We start from the raw sequence: 22,300 nt of genomic DNA, 5'->3' as shown, positions 1-22,300 counted from the left end.
AAAAAATTTTAAAAAGAGATTAATTCCAAAATCCACTAAAACTTGAGAGGTAAAAACATATTTAACCTTTAATAATATTATGGAAAAAACTTTTTTGTTGCTCAGTAATTAAGAATATTTTTTTTATGCAATTTATCTTTGGAGGAGAATATAAAAAAGGTTTATATCTTTTGTTTATTGTATTTAATTATATTTGTGTCATGTTGTTTCATCGAATATTAAAAGAAACGATATAAAAACAACAAGAATAACGAATTCCGAAAAGAAAGAATTTTTATTTTAATAAAAGTGCGACTTTCTTTTTTTAATTTAAAACATTGACATAATTTGACCCGGTCAATTAATTAAAGTTTTGTGGCAGCCAGAATTATAGGCAAGGGTGGAAAAATGACCTAAATTAGAATGATGGTTTATTTGACTTTAAAATACCCCAAAACACAATCCTTGACGTTTGCAATTAAATACCCAGTTACCATTCAATGCTTTTCGTATGACATTTCATGACTTCAAACTTTCAATAAAATCACATAAAAAGTCTCTCAAAACATAAATAGATATCTTCAAGAAAATCTCTATAAACATACTATATCATTCATAATATTTATAATTAAAATTTATTAGAAAAGAATATTAATGTCACTTGTAACTAGAGTTAAAACAATATGCATTCACTCTCAATAAAACCCAATAAAAGATAATATCGTAAATGAATATTCATATGTAATATATAATGAATACCAATAATATTTATATTTGTATATTAAAGAGATGAGTACGAGTATCATAATTAATACTCATGTATGTTATAATCTAATTTAAATTAACTTTTTTTAGAAAAAATATGATAAAAATATATAAAAATTTTAAATGAATTATTTTTTATTAATTAGTTTTAAAAAAATTTAATTTTTTTATAAATTGTTATTTACTTTTTTAAATGAGTTATTTGTAATGTAATATATTATAATTTAAATTTATGGTTAAATATGTTATTAATTTTTTTTTTTACAAATATTTGTTAATGTCTATAGATATTAAAAAAATAACAGATATCTATATAATGGATACCAATATAAATATAATAACGAGTAAAAAAAATATTTATCCTACGAATAATAAAAGTTATTTTACCTGTCGTGTTGTATCCTGTTTGTAATAATACTATATTCTTTTAATGAGTAGGTCACCGGTTGCTTTTGTAAAAAATGAAAAGAAGATAAAAATACAGTGTAACATGATTTAACCACATTTGAGTAAAATTCATCCCATTATATTTTAATGAAATGGGTGGTGCTATCAAAGATAAATATTGGGTTGACTTAGAAGCTATAACTAGGAATTTGACTTGAAGTATTTATTTTTGGATAAATGCTTTTCATAATTAAAATGAGTTAAAATATTTCGTATGCATTTAATGAAAGTAAAACTAATATAGTATATTATTACTTCCGTAGATTGACATTTATCATCAGTGGACTATTACAAAATCTATCGCCGACTTGAGATAGTTTTTTCTTCTATATCCAAGACAAAAAAGATATATACCAATAGACATATTTTCAACTTTTTATCAGAAGACATTATATCCTATTATAAGAGATATTACCTTGAAAAATAACCAAGTCAACATAATAATTAAAAAGGAGTAAACTAAATGAAAACTAAGATTATAGACTTATAAACTTGAAAAAATTAATTAATTAAAAATAAAAGTTATAAACCCAAGAAAAATAGACAATCAAATATGGAAGGTTCTTGGCTACGACCATTACCTATTGCAGCAATTATTCTATACTGTTTCAATAATGATATTTTTAGTTTGTTTTCTTTCTCTTTTTTCTGAGAGAAAGTTTATTTTGTTTTTTGAAAAACAACTTGAAAGCTTAATTTTGAAATGTCCGTAGACATCTTAATGTTCTTTTCTTTTGAAAAATTATTTTTTAATAAAATTTTGTTGATAAATTTTTTATAATGTACACATAATAATAATACTATTTAATGGATGAAAGAAAATTTTGATATGATTTCAAAGAAAAAAAAAGTTTGACGTGTTTTAAAAAATAAACTTTATTAAAAAAGAAAGGTTATGAAAATATCATAATCTTTTACTTTTCCTGAATTATTCTCTCTTATTTATTTCATATTTATTTATAGGTGACACACATTTCATCCGAACTAAATTATCCGGTCTTTAAATGTTGGAAACATTATAATGTTTAGACATAACATTAAATTTTTTATTCTGTCTCACTTTATTCTTCTTTATTACAGGAGTTTAAAGTATCTGTATACATTAGCAGAAAATGTGGTAATTACTTTAACTATTTTTATGTTAGATTTTCAAAAATATTATTGCGGTAAAAGTTTCCCTCTGATTATATCGGAACATCTCATAATAAATGTACTGAATTTTGAACTGAATATAAAATTCTTAAGCCGTTTAATTTGAACTGAATTTAAAATTCTTAAGCCTTCTCTGTATTCTTGTAAACTGTTTAATAAAAATACACTAGCATTTAAAAAGTGTTTTAATATATTATGAAGACACGATTAAAAAACAATACATGAAAATTGAATAAAGAATCCAAATTGGTTCAACTGGATGGTCTTATTAGTCGTTGTTGGCCATTATTACGACCTCTTTTTAATAATATAGCAGCCATGTAAGACAGCCATTGTTGAGAAAAACGATGAATAATGTTTGGTAGAGATTGGGGAGGGACCATTGGTAAGAAACAGTTGTAGAAGGCCTTAAAGTAGAGAAATTAATTGGACGGAGTAGGCACGTTGCGTGACTGAGTTTTGTTATCACTTTTTCAATTTCTCTCTCAGTTTTCAACTACTTTCTACCCTTTTCACCCACAAATCCTTAATTACATACGCCACAGTATCCACCCACCTATCTTTCAATACCCACCAACTCACTCCTTGGGATAACGTGAACATCTTCACCAAACTTTAATCTCTTTCTGTGTTGATACTAACATTTCCTCAACATCAAATTTGTCAGCAGGGGGACAACGTGGACCTGAGTCGATGGGTCGGTTCACAGATTCGTAAAAAAAAAATTGTGAGGCAAATATATATCGATTTTTTTTTTTTAAATTTCTGTATGAACATTTCAAATTTTGGTACGAGTAGAAAATGTGAGTGTTATAGTATTATTTATTTTTAAATGTGTTAAAATTTGAATTGTGTACATCAAAGTTTGAGGATGAATATAATGAAAATATTAAATTATCAATTTATCATTTAACTTTCCAAAACTTTTCTTTAATTTTGTGAACTCTTTAAAGTTTTTCAATTTGTTAAATATTAAAAGCTTTATCATAATTTTTTAAATAATAAATAAATAAAAAAGTAGGCCGACTCGTAGGCCAAAACTTATATGAGTGGATTAGACTTTTCAGCCTGCATTTTTAATGTGGAACGGGTCAACTCGACTTGCATTTTGTATGCCAAGTGCAGGACGAGCCTAAACGAATCGGACCGGTCCACTTTGTCATCCGTATTTGTTATGGCTACACAATCCTTCTAGGTTAAAGACAGTCTAATAATCTCACATCATTTAAAAATCAAGGTCTAAGATAGTTTAAATATTTTCTTCTTTCTAACATTTTAGATATTTTTTAAGAACAAAACTGTAGTGAGACATACTCCATCAATAATAATGTTTTGCCACAGACTTTTTTTTTCATGGTCTTTGTACGGTCCTGAGAAGAACATTGCTTTTTAAAAGGCCCAATCTAGGCTCTTTCTCTTAACACCCTCATGGTTTCTTCCCATGTCTCCATAATTACGAAAAATTTCAAATTGTATGTACGTCTGGATATTGGTGAAATTTTGATTTTCCCACGGTTCAATTGGTAAAAGAAGAATGAACCCGAACATTGCAATGAGGCTTGCCCAAGCCCAAGCCCAAGCCCAAGTCCAGTTGACACTCGCACGTGAAGAGGACCGTGAAAAACAAGTTGGAGGAAGTTCGCGCGAATTGAAGGCGCAAGCGGAGAAAGTAGAAAGATGCAGAAGGAGGAAGAAGAGAAAAACAGTGATGGAAAGCAGAAGAAGAGTTCAGTGGTGATAAGAATACCTTCTTATCAGGAAGTAGTAGAAAGTTCACAGGCAAAGTCGACTCCACCATCTCTCTTCCTTCCCTCCCAATCCTTTTCCCAAGCTTTCGCCTTCGTCAAATCCTCTGAGTTCTACGCTCCTCCTCCACCACCTCCTCCACAACCCAGGTATACACGCTTCTAATTTCTGCATCCTAATTCTTTACTCATTATCGCCATAACGGTTAATATTTTGTTCCTTCTGTTAATTCTTTTGTTTATTAGGGAAACTGCTCAATCGGATGCTCCATCTTCAACCTCGACACCGTCTCCCGCTACTGCTGCTGCTGCATCTTCATCAAAATTACCCTCCTCTCAGGCCTCTCAAAATCGCACTTCAATTCTTGTGAGCCACAGACAGGTTGAATGCCTTTTAAAATTGTTATCGTAAAAGTACGACAATCGCTATGATTTTAGCGCATTCTAATTCAATTCTCATATTGTTTTTTTCTCGTGCATAATCTTAGGTGATTATTTTGTCAACGTGTTTCTTGTATTATTAATTAGTGTCACGAAGTGAATTTTCTTTTCCGTTTTGCAGAAGGGAAACCCCTTGCTCAAACACATTAGGAACGTTAGATGGGCGTTTGCCGATGTTGTTTGTGACTACATGCTTGGCCAAAGCTCCTGTGCTCTCTATCTCAGGTTATTTTCTCTTTTCTTATTAAGTTTCTCTTCTGAACTTAGATGTTCTAGAGTTTGTTTGTTGCGCACTTGCTCTCGTCAGTTTCAACGCCAATACACAGTGATTCTTCTAAGTTTTCTGGAAAATATCAGTCGTTGAAAATGCATATCAAAGCGTCAATCGACACTGGATATCCTGATGCATGCTCTATTAGTTTTACTGTGGCGTTTCGTGGGATAATTGCATGTTTTCATGACTGGAAAAAATATTTATTATTCAATTCAGTGTATTGACCATGTTATATAGTTTATCCTTGTGGGCTTGCTTTTATTCTAGATTCCTTGTTACCTATCCATGGTCACTTCAATATCTTACATGTTGTTCCTCCTTTACTAGTTGGGTTCATTATAGTTCTATTTTTTTGCATCAACTTAACTTAGTTGGATGATTTAATGCAGTCTTCGGTATCATCTTCTGCATCCAGACTACTTGTATTATAGAATTAGGGAGTTGCAGAAGAATTTCAAGCTTCGAGTGGTTTTATGCCATGTTGATGTGGTCAGGCACTCATTCAAACTTCTATACCATCTATTTTAGTTTATGTTTTCCAGTGATCTACCTAGAAATTTATAATTAACTATACCTGTTTTGCTATCTATACAGAGGAAGTGACATTTCTCTGTTGTTTTCTTGTTGATTGCAGGAAGATGTAATAAAGCCTCTACTTGAAGTTACAAAAACAGCTTTGCTTCACGACTGTACGCTCCTATGTGGATGGAGGTGCAATTGACTTTACTTTTAACTGCTTGTGAAGTATGCATACTGAAGATATAATTTTTTTTTCTTTACTGTTAGGAGCACGAGTCTGCTGCTGTTATCTACTACACTCTTGTGAACTTGTTATCAAACTGAGTAGAAAATTTAACATGCAATCAAAATTTATTGTTAAGGAAAAAAGTTGGTTGTTGCAACTTAATGAAGCATGTTAATGTCACTATCTATTTTCCAACTGTTTTTTTTGTGACTCAATTAATACATACACCTTGGAAGGAGAAATGCTTATCGTAGTTTCTTTCCGAGCTTTTGGTTTAGCAGAATTTCTTCCATATAAAGGAGCTTGAGATTAATGTAGCATCAACATGCATGTGAGTTTCAATATCTGTAGTAGCATCTGCCAAGATTTCCCTTCTCTTACCTGTCTAATCGGTTTTATGTGATTCCATTGTACTGTTGTTATAGTCTGGAGGAATGTGGCCGGTACTTGGAGACCATAAAAGTTTATGAAAACAAGCCTGCAGACATTATTCAAGGCCAAATGGATACAGATTATCTATCACGGGTATGGTTATATTTCTTCTTTTATGTTTGCTAATTTTTATGGGTTTTATTTAATAATTTCAAAAGTAAATTATAAAGGATGCTTTTCGTAAATTGATTACATTCGATGCATGGCCACCAATTGTGCTGAAGCTATTTTATTTTCAACTGTAGCTAACACATGCCCTTACAACAGTACGGCATGTTAACAAGACTGATGTTGTCACCCTTGGTACCACATTTGGGGTACGTATGCTGGCTTTTAGTGCACGCAGAGACACACGTAGAGTGATCTAATTCACGAAAGCACTTTCATCAAGCTATTTTCTTGTCTTTTCAGTCTCTTTCTAACATTATGGGTGCATCTATGGAAGATCTAGCTCGTTGCCCTGGCATAGGAGAGCGCAAGGTATATTAATGTTACCAATAGTGAAATTGCAAAGGGCAATTGATTTGCACTTGCCCATTTTTTGTAGCATTGGTGCATGATCTTGAGCCATTTTGCTCACTTATATTAACCAACAAAATCTGAATCTTCCCAATGACAGGTCAAGCGCTTGTTTGACGCCTTTCATGAACCTTTCAAACGGGTGGACTCAAGCTGGCAGGCCTTTCCAGATACTTCTGTTCAAAATGAGCCAGCTAGTCCAGGCTCATCGATCAGGAACAATACTGAATCTTCCTCCTTGATTGAAGACAAACAAGATGATGTAGACGATGTGAGCAAACGTAGGAAGAAAGAACCCGAAGTTACTGTCAAGTCTGCCCTTTCTGCAGCTTTTGCCAAGTACTCCGATAGAGTTGGAAAGAGGAAAGAAACTTCACAAGTGGAGGAAAAAGGAGAATCAGATGCTTTCAAATAATCAGAAACTGAAATATAAAATCACCATGATGTTTTTCACTGGTTGTTCAATAATTTACCCTTGAGCGTAATCTTATGATATTTAGAGGCTTCAGTTATTATGTCTATGCATGTGAAGCCATGGAGATTCTTTTGGGACGGTAATGGGGGAAACACTTGTAACAAGTGAAGAGGTAACTGTTATAATATGGCAGCTGAACTTGTAGGAGGTTAGGAGTCTTTACTCAAATGGGAAGGAGGAGAAAAAAATCCGTGGGAAGATTGGATTTTCGGTGTTGAGATGAGTTTTCCCTGTTTAAGAGATATTCTCACTTTTGTACATTGTGTCTACCTTCTATTCTAAAGTCTCAAACCATTTAGGGATTTTTTTGTCCAATGTTTGTACAAGATGTAGCCTATTTCTGAAACCACTTTAGGGTATAACAACAAATAGAGGGAAGATCTGATTTTCGGTTGTTGAGATAAGTTTTTACCCATTTAAGAGGTACTTTGTACGTTATGTCTAACTTATTTTCTTGATTCTGAGACCACTTTGGATTTGTTGTTTCATGTTTCAATCAGTTGTAACCTATTTTCTGAATTAGTGCCTATCAAGCTCTTCTTTTGTCTACTGCATTATTTATCTTTGGATCTTGCCTTGCCACCATTTTAGGGTAGTGTTGGGGTTCAGGTTTAGAATTTACGAGTGGTGCATATTTCTGGATGGTGCTCGAAGTTTTCAACTTTACTACCGGATGCAATAGTAATATCATAATGTCTACCTGACTTTTACTTAGAAAATAATATGTTAAAAATTGTGTTATGTTTAATATTGAGTACCATAAGCAAAATATAATCTGAAAAGTATTTTGATATTTCATTATATGTTACTATATTTTAAGATAGAGGGTACATAATGTATATATACATCAGTGACATAACACTAGCTGGTGTATCACATAAAAGTAACAGGTACACGAAACAGAATTAAATAAAATCAGAAAAGTAAATCAGATAGATTCACCCAAGCAAGTTATAACCCCACTTCGGAACCTATGATCTAGATCCTAGTTATTTTCTGCTCATGATTTGGATTCTGTAATTTTTGACATTGTCAAGAGGGCGCTAGAAAAGTCATTTTATTGTTTAATGGAGAATGAAGGAATATGCGACAGACAGTTATAAAGGACTTCTAGTTCTCCAAGTCCGGGTTACAAATACTGTCGCAATCATTTTACTGATCTTTTTTATCAGGAAATGTCCATTGATATGACAAGCGGGGTTCCTTGTTGTGCTACATGCTTTGTGGGGAATCCTTGCTTTAAGTCAGACACCAGTCATGCAAGTTAAAACAGGTCAGCATTATTCCATTATGTCCGTCACGTCTGCATGTTGGTATTTCTCCTTATACTAAAAGTGAATTAGCTTTTAATATATTTGTCTCATATTGCACCGCCTAAAATTCAGCTCTTTGCCAATTGCCAGGTAGAAAGAAGCTAAATTCCACGATCTCCTTGTCAGTCTCTAAGAGGGGGAGCTCTATATTTAAGGTCGTTTTCCGTTGGCCAAAGATGATCCAGTCTGATTTTAGGTATGTCACTAAGTTTGTTTCTACGAGGTGAGTTACGGGATTTAAGAATTTACAGGAAACGATACTCTTGAATATTAAGTTTCATCATATTGCAGGAGAAATGTTCTGTTCATATTAGCGACGTAATTATTAGAAAGTTCACATTCCTCTTATTTTCTTACCTTGTATCTTTGCAAGTTTCTCATGACAAAGACAATCTAAAAAATACAGATCATAAAATGATAAAAGCAAAATCTAGAACTACAAGTTCCATGATCGTCTTTCTGTTTGCATTTTCTTCCATCCTCTCTTCTCCGCTATTGAAGGCTGTAGAGATGAGGGTTTGCCAATTCGGTGGTGCCCCCCATTGTGTGTGATATTGCTCGTGTTTTGGGGCCTAATGTTTGTCCAAGGGCTAGTTTAGTCTAACACGAATGTTAGTTTATTTCTAGGCTGCTTCTGCTCTTTGTGGTTTGTTTCTGAAATCGTAGGGAACTAGAACTAAGGGAGGATGGGTTCTTAACAAGTGGTATCAGTGATTGTACAACATCTGTCATGAGCGGCCTGTAATCAGCTTCTGGCTGTATGCACATTGCTGCAATGGCAGCTATCTGCAAAATCCCATAGAAACAGAAAGCAAATGTTACTTGATAGGAAAAGTATGGTTAGTCCAAGACAAAAGTGACAGACATGAGGGTGAGAGAATAACTATGACTAAACGAAAAATTGACCTGAATTAAATCCTTCTTAGAGTACTGTCCGCGTAGAGCTGGGTCAACCATTTCAATCACCTTTTCTCTGTTTGTCAACCGTGGAAGAGCCTGGTGAATGCATAATATCTTATGTTACAAAATTAATATTTGACAATACTAGAAACTTAAATCTCAACTCTGTTTTTTTCTCCTTTGATTTTCTTTAAACAAAAGTTGCATAATCAATTTTATTCTATTCAAAATGCAGGGTGCTATTTACTAACCCAAGAGACAAGGACATGTTCTCCCGGGGCCCGCTTGATATCAACAGGCACACGTCCCGTGAGGAGTTCGAGAAGAACCACACCATAGCTGTAAACATCTGACTTTGTGGTAAGCTTACCCGTGGCATACCTACATCATGCCCAAATTCAAGGGACGAATTAAATTTACGCAATAATTTATGAAAGAAGCTGTAAATATATCATGAATGGTGTGCAGTATAAATTTTTTATATGTCATGTATCATACATAAAATTGAAAATCACAGCCTGCTTGATAAGGACTTGACTGTGACCATGTGCATGGTTCTTTTTTTAACGTTGTAGGTTATGTATGGGATTGGGTGGGGATGAAGATAAGGCAGGGCGGTTCCAAATGACAGATGAAATGGGGCACTCATAATACTCACTCTGGTGCCAGATATCCAGTGGTCCCCAACACACGGGTGGAAACCTGACCGTTCCTCTTCTCTGATCCCATCTTAGCCAATCCAAAATCAGACACCTTGGCACGGAAATTTTGATCCAGCAGAACATTGTTAGTCTTGAAGTCTCTGTGGATCACAGGAGAGACTGCATGTTCATGAAGGAATTCCAGTGCCCTGGCACAATCAAGGGCTATCCTCATCCGGGCCCACCAATCCAACGGTTGAGTTTGATCGTTGGGGGAGTGAAGATGGTGGTGAAGTGTACCATCGGGCATGTATTCAAAAATCAATAACCTGTGGTGTTGGTCAGCGCAATAGCCAAGTAACTCCACCAAATATGGAGAGTGCAAGCGACTTAGGAGATCGACCTGCAATAAATGTCATTTAGTCTTCACACCCATGTGCTGGATTTGAATAAAGCTCACAATATGAGTTGGCAAGTGGGATGGACTGATAGAAAGGTAAATGAATGTTCATTCCAATTTTCATGGTCCCAAATTTGGTTGCAAAACGCCAGAGATTTCTTTTAAAAGGATAATCGCTGACAGGAAATGTCTTATTGTCTGTATTTTAATGACCTATGAATAACTTTTATTAATATTTTGATTCAATAGAAGTGCATAATTCAAATGACTTGAATATTTATAACTTATTTTAATTTTGTGAATGATTTTTTTAATCTTTGACATGTTTTCACAGTTTACAAAATCTTCTAGGTTAGAAGATGCAGAAAGGTTAAAAATTTAAGATATTATATATAGAAAACCTAAGAATAATTTATATCCCTAATTGCTAGAGTCAAGTGTCAAACCATGAAGGCATAAATAATCTGCTAGTAGGATATTAAGGTTGTCACGTGATAGTTTGTAAAATTCCTTTCACATTAATGTAAACATTTCGTTACTACTTACAAACTTTGTTAGGCAAGCAATACACGTTTGAGCTTAACAAAAGACAAAAACAAAGTCTCTGAACAAACTGGATCTAATACAAGGAAAGGAGACATTGGGAGAGAGAGAGGGTGCAAGTAACAACAAGAAATAATTAAATCTTTGCGTGCTAAAGAGAAGAGGATATATTAACTCATTAAATGAAGCATACTGACTCACCTCTATTCTGAAGGCACGCTCCCCTTGCTTACCCTCACTGCGAAGCAACTTAATTGCTGCCAAAGTGCCATCACTTAGAACTCCTCTATACATCAAGCCATGTCCTCCATTACCACCAATCACATTTCTTTCACTGAATCCATCTGTAGCAATTTCTAGTTCCCTATATGTGAACACTTGGACTCCTCGAAATGTAGATGCTGGGGTCCTGCTCAAATTTCCCCCGTGAAGACACCCACTCTTCACTTCTACAATAAATGTCTCCAAGCATTTATGGATTAGCTTCTGAATTTTAAAGCCTCACCCCTCAAAGACTAGTTGAATTAATGTTAAGAACAACTATTGAATTAATGATACGCAAGAGACAAATTTATATGATCATCTGCAGTCTGGAAAGTTGTGCAGTTGTAATTGCTAGCAAATTAACTCTTCTAAGTTTCCATATAGTTATGGTAGTTGTTTGCTTCACTAATTAGTATTCAAGATACTATTTGCAACTAACTGATAGCATGTGATGTGGCAACTAGTTACCTGGGCTAGAATTCAAGGTTGATGAAGTAATGAGCCTGCTGCTTGTGTCATGAAGCTCTGTGCTGTCTTCTTTGCAACTGCCACTTTTGGTGGAAGATTTTTGGCGACGGATCAAGAATAGGACCACAAAAATGACAAACAGGACCGTAACTAAGGTAACCAATGAGATGGTAATGAGAATGGTTTTGGTGGGGAAATGGCCGTGGCTATGTCTATGTCTTTCTGAATGTGAGCGGTGCTGTGTGAAAGAGTGGTTCTTAGCTGGTGGCCCTGCAGGTACGGTGGCTGTAGTATTAACTTCCATGACTGACAATAGAGAGAAAAAAAAAGTAAATGGGTTGTGTGTTTGGGGTGAGAAAGAAGTTTGAGATTGGAAGGCAGGAAATAAAAGAGGATGGGGGAGAGTGGGGAATGCCGAAATGGATTTTGTTTACAGTAATAAACAAAAGAATGAGGGTTGCAAGCATTTTGCTAGTTTTAAGCCTCCTTTCCTAGGAGGGCAAGCCACCATCTCGTGAATATTTAATTAAGTGGTTTTGGTGTACTTCCTTTGTCTCTTCTTCTGTTATTTTCTGAAGAATTGTCTTTTTCTTTGCATAAGAAAATCTCGGAAGCTTTTGCACAATCATTCACTCTCGCGCTCTCTAATAATTCCCTAATTCTATATCATACACATTCTGTTTTACTACAACAAGAATGCATTTGTAGCGTATCTTTTTCTTAGTCTTCTTTGGAAATAGAAACCAAAAGAGATAATTATGCTTTTGGCTGGCTGATCAGTCAATTTATATCTGCTTTTGCTGCAGGAAGTGGTCACCGGTCAACCAGTTCCACCACTGTTAAGAATGGAGCAAGAGGGTGAGTTTGTAAGGTGACTTTCTGCCAATAACAACAATCCAATTACCACCTGCATAACTCAACATCCCTGAATTCAAGGTTCAGTAAACCACTTCCATCATGCATCATTTTGTATGGTTTAGTTTTTTCATTTGGCTTGAAGGCTAACTAAAGAAGGGGACAAAATGACAAACACATTTGCTGCATTTAGCTAATAATCTAAATGAGTAGCTGAAATATGCTATTTTACCTTTGCTCTCTGCCCCCTGCTTGTTCTGAGGACCTGATTTTGTACATTTTGGCTTGAGTTTTCTTCTTTCTATCCATTTATTTGTTTTAATTAAACCATTTTTCTATTAGTTATTTTTTCCCATTTAAGGGAGATGTTGGAGTGAAATAGCAACATTTTTTCCCAGTTAAACCTTTTAAAAAAGGTAAATTGTATGGAGTGGAAAGAAGAAGCCCCCACATGGATTGTTACGGAAGATTGGCAATCATATGGATCCCAATCACATGCCTTTGTGTTGTGCAAAAAGTGGAGTCGTCAAAAGACCAGAAGGGGAAACATTCTCTGAAACTTAAACACATTTGCTAATGACCTACCTTCTTTTCCATCTCACCAAATAACATTTGCTACAAACCCACAACTAATCAACACGTTTCCTCTTACCACAACATTACACTTATCTACCCTCCACTAAATAAATACCAACACTACATCAAATTAAACCCTTTTCCCACAGGTACTATTCCACTCAATCAACTTAATATCACATTTCATAAAAAAAAAAAAAAACCTTTTCTATACATATAAATGCCACTATTCACAAATTATTTTATACAAGTTCTTTAATTGAAAACTTCTTTCAAAATTGTGTAGGAGTCAATTTTATATTGTGAAGAATATATATTTTTTTGTTTCTAATTTTTTAATTTTCTCTCTAATCTTTATAAACGAAGTCACATGCATATCATTGGTGATATTTTTCTACTAAGAAAGATGGATTAAGAAAGACTTTAATCTTGAATAACATTTGAAAATATATTACTTAATAGTAGGTAATACATCTAACAATTCTCAAATTATTACTCAAGCTCTTAAGCTCTTAGTACTAGTTTCTTACCTTTTTTTTTCTTCATATTACTCGGTATAAGATTATTCTGAATACTTAATTAAGACCAACATATCCTCTTTTGACCTAAAGTCTCATGTAAACAGAGTAATTTCACAACAAAGCTTTTAAGAAGACCCTTTCTTTTTCTTCTTCCTCTAAAGCAAGCATCGAACATATAGCCACTAAATCTATGTGAATTGCTCTTGCCTTTGGTGATTTTTACAAAGTCATTGTTGACAACCATCATTTCGTGTTATTAGTTCTTAGTGTCCTGCATTTCAGACTCCATTTTTCATTGAGATTGATAACTCTCAATTTTTATTATTTAAATGATTAATTTTTTGGAAGATGTGCCTAAAAAGTAATCTTTTCTTAAAAAAATTTCTTAATGAAATTTTGTCTTGGAAGAATTATGGTGTTAATCTATGTATTTATGCATGATTACCATTTGAAGGATCTATGTTGTGATCTCTACTTTAAAACTTGTAGGAGGCAAAATTTATATTATTAAATCATCTCCGTGGAGAAAAAATTATTAAAGACACACCTTTCCCATCTTAAAACCTTTCCAATCTAAAATGTGAGTGAAGAGATTATGAAAGAAATATGCAAAATGCCTATCATAGATAACTCCTAATCATTGAGCACAAGTAAAGAGTCAATTGATGAGATTGATAAAACATCTATTAGTGCAAACTCTCCTAATTTTTAACTCGTTAAATAGACATCAACCAATTTTTCATCTATACATAAATCCATAAAACACATACCCTTCATAAGAGGTAATCATGCTCAAATCACAGTTGAATACTATAAATGTAGATACCGTAGAGAATCAGTCCTTTTTACTACATCCAAGTCCGTTGGTAGGGTAAATTATTTTTAACTTGTGAAAATTTTCTAATGGTAAGAAAAATTAATTCAGAATTATGAAAAGACTTCACTGAACTCTGAAATGCTTATAAAGTGATGTTAAATTAGAATAAATGGTTTGTGAATTTAATTAATTTAATTCTTGAGCAGGGTGGGGAAATGTGGTTCGTTGAGTATGTGAATAGAAGCCCAGATAATTGGGCCCATAATCTCTCTGGCCCAGTTGATGTACCAGTAAGACCCATTATTGGTCGGATTGTCTCTCCTTTTTGTTCTTTCCCGCTTTTTTTTATTTGTGTTCTTCCAATTTGAAGGTTGTCGTGGGGCCACGCAAACTGAATACAGGTACGTTCTCATCTGATCAAAGTATTACTTTTGGACCCAAAGTACACACAAAGTTAAAGTTTCACTTTCAATTAAAATTACACGCGAAGATAAACAGCAGAAGTAACTTATTATAATTATTACATAATTAACTAAGCTAAAATGTAAACTATTGACATTAGAAACTTCAGCTTTAGCATATTTTAAAAGTTAATTTAATGGAGATTGAAATTTGGTTTAGTAAGAATTTCTAAAAAATAATGATATTTTGATCCATTTTTTTTATTCACTTTTAATTTATTATTTTAATCACTATTTAATTATTTATTTTGATTTTTTTAGTAATGTGATGTGATATGATAATCTATAAATATAAATGATTGAATTGGTGGATTAGAGGTAGATCAAAATATATTATCTTCTATAAATACTCTCAACAAATTCACGCACTACAAAACGAATCCCAAAATTTTGTTTTTTAGTAGACATATACACAAATTTCTCAACATGTACACTAACTATTCATCTTCTCACTCACATATTATAAGAAGCAACTTATTTCAATTTAAAAAGACAATAAATGATAAAAAAAAATCCCCTGTTTTAACCATCGTAACTAACCTTAAACTATGAAGAATGAGTTGGCACAAAATATTATGATTTTGTTGGTGACTTGAGAGATTTATAGTAAAATCTTAGTCTCCTAGGGTTTGGCAGGTTGTGATAATATTATTTGGCAGTGATACGCAGCTTGGTCTCTAAACACATGCAGCCTGCAACATTGAGCCAAAGATTTTGTTGCAAAGGAAGAAGACATGAAATATGATTGGCGTGACAGCTAACAGTCGTGAATTGGAGAGTACACATAGGACAGTGAGAGACAAGATTGAAGATAGATTATGCAAAAGAGACAACATCCAAACTCATAATTCATCACAACTTGTCAACACAATCTCATCAAACATCGTCAAAAACCTCAACTATCATAACAATGTTAAGGATTCGGAATGATGTTTCAAACTACAAACAATTCAGAAATTTGTTACAATTGATTTTTCATAGCCTGAAGAAAGAAAAAGATCGCATGCAAAACCTTATCTGATATAAAGAGTAACTTTTTTAGCTACCATTTTATACAAATAAAGTACATACTGATTACTGTTAAAGAATCTGATATCTTCTATGACAAATTTCAACCATAGTTTTTTATCCACAAGATCCTAGTTCAATACTTAAAAAAGTTGTAAGAGAGCAACTACTTCAACACTATATTTACTAAGTCCTTGGGCTCCAGTCATGGGCCTATGGATGCACAAGACCTCCCAACCACAAAAAAAAAAAAAACTACTCACTAAATATTCATTTAGATTATCAAATTTTAGAGGTAAGTATCGGTCTTGGATCAGATTCGAATTGACCTGACCAATTAAGTATACATAAATTTAATATTTTAAAATTTATATTCGACCATTCAAATTATTAAATTATTTAAATTTAAATTGTTCAAATCATAAGTTAAATCAGTTAGATCTTCTAGATTGCAAGTTAAATAAGTTAGATTTTCTGGATTGCAAATTTATATTTAGTTAAATATTTTTAATAAAAAAATTTCTTCTATTTTGAATCTTTAATTAAAAAAAATCACATTTTCAATTTTAATAATGATTGTTATAATGAATTATAATTCTATATAACTTACTACTAAATTTTAATAAATAGAATAATATTAAAAATAAAATTTGAAATTTAAACTATATTTTTAAATTTTTAAATATTAAAATATAAATTTAGATCCGGTCGGATACCCATAAAGTTCTTACACACTATCTGAGTTCAACTTAGTTAATTATATTTATCTAGCATTATCCATTTATTCCATCTAACTGGATCATATGTTCAAATTTCTTTGGGTTCGGTCAGATACCGGTTTTGTTTTTCAGCCCTATCAACTCTATCAGGACAAATTGGTTTTTAGAATTTACAGAAAGCTCTTTACTTTGAGCTTTAATCACTCAAAATTATAATAGTGGACTGGGAATAAAATTTTGGGAAGTGACCCCTTCATCAAATTTTGGTTATATTTATCTTGCATTTGTTATGGAGGCAATGGGTTATCATACAGCACTTGAAAGCAGAAAGCAATGTTAAATGAGCCTCAACTGGAAGCTCATTCAAGATTTTTGATATGATATTTTATCTTTTTCTTTGGAACACTGCTGTTAAAGCAACCACTATAGACCACAAACTTCTTGTTCCAAATGTGACAAAAATGGTTTAACCAGATTCATACACCCCAAAAAAACTAGTGGAAAATAGAACTAATGAGACAGAAGTTATAGAGACTAAACAGTGCTTGAAACCCCCCTTGGTGGGAGCACATGACCCAATATCCATTTGAATAATGAGAAAGTGGGTACATGTTTTTTTTTTCTTGGAGTTCTCTGTCCTCACAAAACAAGTTGTACTTATGGATGAAAATCACTTCTGTTACCTTGTGAAACATCAACAAGACTTGCATGGTTGATTTAGTTTGGTTTAATTTGAAACTTCTCCAGATTCAGAGAGATCTTACAAATACATTTTAAGCAGACACAAAAATTAAACTTTATGGTAACCAATGCAAATGTAGGACTATTGGGAGTGTAAAACTGCACCAGGCTAGGTTGTCACAGTTAAAGAAACAGATATTATCCACTAACACAATGAAGGACAAATTAATGTGACAAAAATGTTAAGACAGATTTTAATGCATCTTGGAAATTGTTGTGTGAATCCTAAATCCTAAACTCATCGAATCTTACCAAACACATTCTTCCACTAATGTGTTTTCAGCACTATCTTACTCTAGTATCACCAGATCTAATAACTAGCAGTTAAAACTGTGTACAGTAAGTAACCTCATAACATTGAGGGGTTAAAATCATATAACACTGACCATTGACTTTGACTTGGCATTAATTTAAATTTTGAATCATAGTTTATCAAACGTTATGAAACTTTGAATAAGGAATGTTGAGATTTTGTGTGTACATCAGATACCAATATGATGCTCTTATTTACTTCTGTGACGTTGGCTAATGTTGTTATGTTTAAGCTGGTTAATCATTACAGACACCACTACTCTTGTTTATTTACTGTTTTCATTTTGACTAAGAACCAATTTTGTCGTTGCTAAGAGTTGATTTTAATTCTTTGCAATGTTACAGCATAAGTCAATATATACTCAACATGTTTCATTTCATCACCCCTCTATAGCCTACATTCTCATCTCTCAGTAGCTGAAAATCCAATCAGTGTATAGTAACACAGTGTCTTTCTTCTCAGTCACTTGAATGTTCATTGAGAATGTGGTTGTGATGGCATAGTATTTGGTAAGGTGGATGGGGCGGTGAATGTCTGCAGATGCTGATTCTGTGTCTTTTTTGAGTAATTTTTATTTAACTTTTTTACCAATCTCTGAGTGATATCGTTGCAGTTTAATCATCTTTAAAGTTGACACTTTTATCATTTGATGTGGACTGAATTGATGTTGGACCTGCAATGGTAAGTCTCAATACAAGTTAGTTGAACGTAAGGGCTAAAGTTATTGTATGTTCTGCTACCCTTGATTTCTGATTATTGTAGTTTGAGAATTAATTGAAGACCTTCCAGATCTGTGTTGAAGTAGCTTGTAGGTAAAATCTGAGAGAGGTATGTTTCTTATTTTGGCTTAAGACTTTAACTGCACAAAGGTTTATGCCATGAATTAGGCCCTGGAGCTAGGCTATGCTTTGTCATTGACATGTTACTTGTACAACAGTATCTTTGCAACGTTATTGAAATGTGAACATCATTTGTCGCCTATCTGAATCTAATAATGGTCTGAGATATCATTCACAGAAAATTACAATAATGTCCTTTGAGATAAAGAAAATTTTCTGATAAGGGTTTTTGAGACAATCATCAGATAACTGTCTTACAGTATTCTTACTGGTATATCACTACTCATATATAGCCTCTAATTAAACAGAAGTTATCAGTTCAATTCCTGTATATTGGAATTTCTTTGAACCTAAAAGAAGATAATTAGCACAAGTGATAGGTAATATACAGTGATCTTCATAATTAGCACAGGTGAAATGAATGAAGAACTGTTGGCATGGTATTTTATGGTCTCTGATGAGTTTCTTTGGTCAAAGTTGCCAAATTGGGAATGAGATTATTCTCTCTTTGGCACAGGTTTGCACTGTTTCACATCCATTTGTTATCACCTTTTCTAGTCTGACTTCTAATAGAATATCAAAATACAATAATATATATAAATCAATCTTTTCCTTTTCTTTTCTTGCTCATTTATTGTTTATCCTAGTCTCTAGTCTCTTTAAATACATAATAAAAACGTTCTTGTGCATATTGTCCACTCTTGTGAACATCATGAATATGAGTTCCGTTTGCTCAAAGGAATCACACATACACAGCATGTGAACTAGAGTACTACATGATTTCAACAATTGATATTTTTTGACTTGACTCAATTAGTATTTTCAACTTAACTAAAGTAATGTTTTCAACGTGCCCAAAAGAGAGTTGAGTCTCAGATTTGTTCTGCAATTTGCACAATGTTGAACATCATTGGCAACTTCAATTTTTACCTCGGTTAGAAAGTGGGACATCATCCATGGTGTTTATTTCTCCAATTTTATCTGTATGGTGATGTAAGAGAACAGTGAGGGAGATTGAAGTGGGAGGCGAGTGAGTGAGTTATTTAGCAGAACAGAGACAGAGGAGGATAATTTCAAAGTGGTCAATCAAGTTATGTTACGTTGCATCGTTGTTGGAGAAAGTGAGGTAAAGAACACATCAGTCAAAATGGTCTGTGAAGGAGCATAGCATTCATTAATGTTGTAAATTTTCTTTTCTCTTCTTTCTTTGTGTGTCTGTGTGTATCATAGATGGAGTAAACTCTGTGGTGGGTGTTCCCTGCACAAGGTCCCAAGAGAATAAAAAGGCAGAACAAAAGTGGGAATATAGAATATCAACCGCGACAAGCAAGCGTAAAACCACAGTATCTTTGGCATCTTAACATACTTTAAAGTTGAATTTTGATCCAACCCTCTCAGAATTTCGAATATCGAAGTCAAATAAAGGTACCCAAAGCACACTCCTCTCTGTGCTCTCAAATCTCAATGTCTGAAACTCTTAATTCCTGTCTTAAAGCAAACCGAACCACTCCGGACACTAACCATCCTATTCTATTCCACCTTCTGGGGATTGCTGCTTCTTCTCCCATCAATTTCAATCTATTAATTAACTCTGCTTTCATATAATTCATGCTACTCTATATCATAGTACTGTTCTACACTGTAATAAATTAGCAACAGTATAATTTGTCTTTGCTCTTTGTATTGCTACTTTGCAGGATCAAACTTTCTGACTTGAAATTTCACTGAAACCTGACATCATGGTCAACTGTCATACATTAGCAAACGAGAATGTCATGAGTTCAGCTTCAGCATGCGTACTGTCTAACGGGTCGGGTACGGGTCACCACGGAACCATGCTACCCCGATTCATCCATTTTATTAGGTTAGGATGTGTAGCAGCATCTCCCTTCCACTCCCACACCCACACATGGTGTCAGTGTCAACACAGAACCAATAATTCATTTCACTTTCAAACCAACCACTGTTAAATCTAGCAGAAAATTTAGCATCTTTTCTTATGTTTTTTCTCTCTCTGTTGTTAGTTAGTTGAAATACTAAAGACCTAGTATTTCACAATGAAACAAACATGTCTTGAACATAACTTTTTTATTTTTTTTTGTTTTTTGCAAGGAAAATAAAAAAGGAAATGGAATTGAGGTTGGGTTTTGGTTTTGGTTTTGATTCCTCCAATCTCATAAAAGCACTTATGACTCTGAAGTGATTACCCAACAACTCCACTGTACCAACCTGGCCCTTCTGTTTGGGGTCCCGAGCTCTTAATTTATCTGTCAAGTTCATAAACTAGTCCCTGCCTCCCTAGGGCACATGTCCCTCTATGAAAGGTAGCCTATTCCTTCTGATAAGGACCTCACTTCAGTTTTCATTGCCACCACCCAACACCAATCACTGTCCTTCTTCAGGATTAAATTAGCCCCCGCAAGTGTTGTTGCATGTCTTTTGTTATGTCAAATCTCACTCCATTATCAAAAACTAAACAACCCTTAATCAAGATCAATGTGAACATGATCAACTACGTCTTAATCTGCTGTAGCAGTGCTCAAGTTGCTCAAGTTTGGTAACGATAATAATCTCTCATCTTTCGAAAGTTTGCCAATAAAAATAGTACTTTTGCCATGCACTGATACATCTAGATATTAAACAACAACTTTATGCATGTTGCGTGAATTATTTGACTACAATTTTGGGGTTAGAAGTCAGATTTTTCTTTGCTCCATTTTCCAAAATTCGGCTATATCAATTCTGTATGTATGTGACCATCACCATAACCAACCAACCAAATATCCACCATTGAACCGACATGTAAGTTCTTAAGACCAACCGTCCCACTAAGATTTTCCCTTTTTTCTTTTATGCAAGTGTCACTTTTTAACCAGATTTTGGTGGGATATTTTGATTCCCATTTTGATCATTGATTTCCTCGTTTATTACGAGGAGGGAATTCAATTCAATACTCTCAAGCCGAAATAATAATAGTTGCATAAATAAAAAATAAAACTTCTTTTTTTCATAATATCACTACTGACTAAACTAAATTATTGGACTGTGACGTTTTCTCCATTTTGTAACATATCTTTAATAATTTTCAGGAGTTTGATAGTTTGATATGTTAGATTCAATGGGTTCATTATTTGGCAAATACAGGTGTTGTTGTATAACAACGGAGGAGGTGAAACATCAATTCAAAATGGAATCAAGTTTATTTTTGGGTCATTTTCCAGACAGAAAGGATTAATAGAAAGTGCCTGTTTTAGACAGAATTTTGAACCCCATCAATTATTTTTGTTTGGAATGAATAATCTATATGCTAAATTCTAGCGGATTATTTATCATAGTTGAGCTTTCAATACATGTGATGGGTTTCCTCATCCCTTTCCTCAATGTGATTTCACATTTTATGGACCATTTTGTTTGTTATTTTCCTGGTGACACTACCAGCAAAGTTTGAATTTTAAGTCAAGGGAACCCCAACCTGAAAAAGACCATTTAATAATTTTTAATGCATTACAATGAGTCCAAAAAAACAAAAAGTACTCATTTTTATAATATTTTTAAACCAACCCCATAAGGTAAAAAAAAAAATGTAAATATCATTTGTTAAAATTTAAACACGAGAAGAGTCTAATTCAATAAATGAGACATTAAATAGCACATGAAATAATTTATTGTAAGAGATATATGCTTCAATCACTCTTGTCAAATAGGTATATATATATATATATATATATATATATATATATATATATTTATGTGAATTGGGTGGATCTGTAAACTAAAACTTGTATCTGAATAATGGAGTGATGGGTTAGTTGACAGCCAGGTATTTATGAAGCTCTTCTTATTGGCATGTATAATCAATAATGCACCAAATTCTCTTCACTTTTCAGTCTTAAACGTTTAAATATGGTAAACTCTTTACCTCAAACATTGCTTGTTTAGTTTTTCAA

The 22,300-nt window shown here is 33.3% G+C and overlaps 2 protein-coding genes and 1 long non-coding RNA gene across 4 annotated transcripts; 2 read left to right on the top strand and 1 right to left on the bottom strand.

Annotated features, from left to right (window-relative positions):
• Positions 1–3,969: 3,969 nt before the first annotated feature.
• On the top strand, positions 3,970–7,528 carry LOC114191649 (DNA excision repair protein ERCC-1). Its single transcript, XM_028080955.1, has 9 exons — positions 3,970–4,238; positions 4,335–4,470; positions 4,651–4,754; positions 5,193–5,292; positions 5,438–5,514; positions 5,974–6,073; positions 6,226–6,297; positions 6,392–6,460; positions 6,600–7,528. Exons 1-9 carry the CDS (start codon positions 4,021–4,023, stop codon positions 6,912–6,914), a joined length of 1,191 nt encoding a protein of 396 aa, XP_027936756.1. The 5' UTR covers positions 3,970–4,020; the 3' UTR covers positions 6,915–7,528.
• Positions 7,529–8,597: 1,069 nt separating this feature from the next.
• Positions 8,598–12,018, bottom strand: LOC114191648 (probable serine/threonine-protein kinase PBL7). Its single transcript, XM_028080954.1, has 6 exons — positions 11,504–12,018; positions 10,973–11,220; positions 9,846–10,231; positions 9,439–9,568; positions 9,194–9,283; positions 8,598–9,073 (listed from the first exon to the last, which is right to left on the bottom strand). The coding sequence occupies exons 1-6, from the start codon at positions 11,805–11,807 to the stop codon at positions 8,900–8,902; spliced, it is 1,332 nt and encodes a 443-aa protein (XP_027936755.1). The 5' UTR covers positions 11,808–12,018; the 3' UTR covers positions 8,598–8,899.
• On the top strand, positions 10,223–15,733 carry LOC114191650. Of its 2 annotated transcripts, XR_003605991.1 has the most exons (6): positions 10,223–10,324; positions 11,500–11,658; positions 12,310–12,439; positions 14,479–14,562; positions 14,643–14,673; positions 15,393–15,733. It is a non-coding gene; the product is annotated as an uncharacterized LOC114191650 (long non-coding RNA). The 2 variants fall into 2 exon arrangements; XR_003605990.1 differs by lacking the exons at positions 14,479–14,562; positions 14,643–14,673; positions 15,393–15,733 and having other exon boundaries at positions 12,310–12,648.
• The last annotated feature ends 6,567 nt before the right edge of the window (positions 15,734–22,300 follow it).

The sequence above is a fragment of the Vigna unguiculata genome, chromosome 7, assembly GCF_004118075.2.
Source record: "Vigna unguiculata cultivar IT97K-499-35 chromosome 7, ASM411807v1, whole genome shotgun sequence".
NCBI lineage: Eukaryota > Viridiplantae > Streptophyta > Magnoliopsida > Fabales > Fabaceae > Vigna > Vigna unguiculata.
This window is presented reverse-complemented; position numbering and strand designations above follow the sequence as displayed.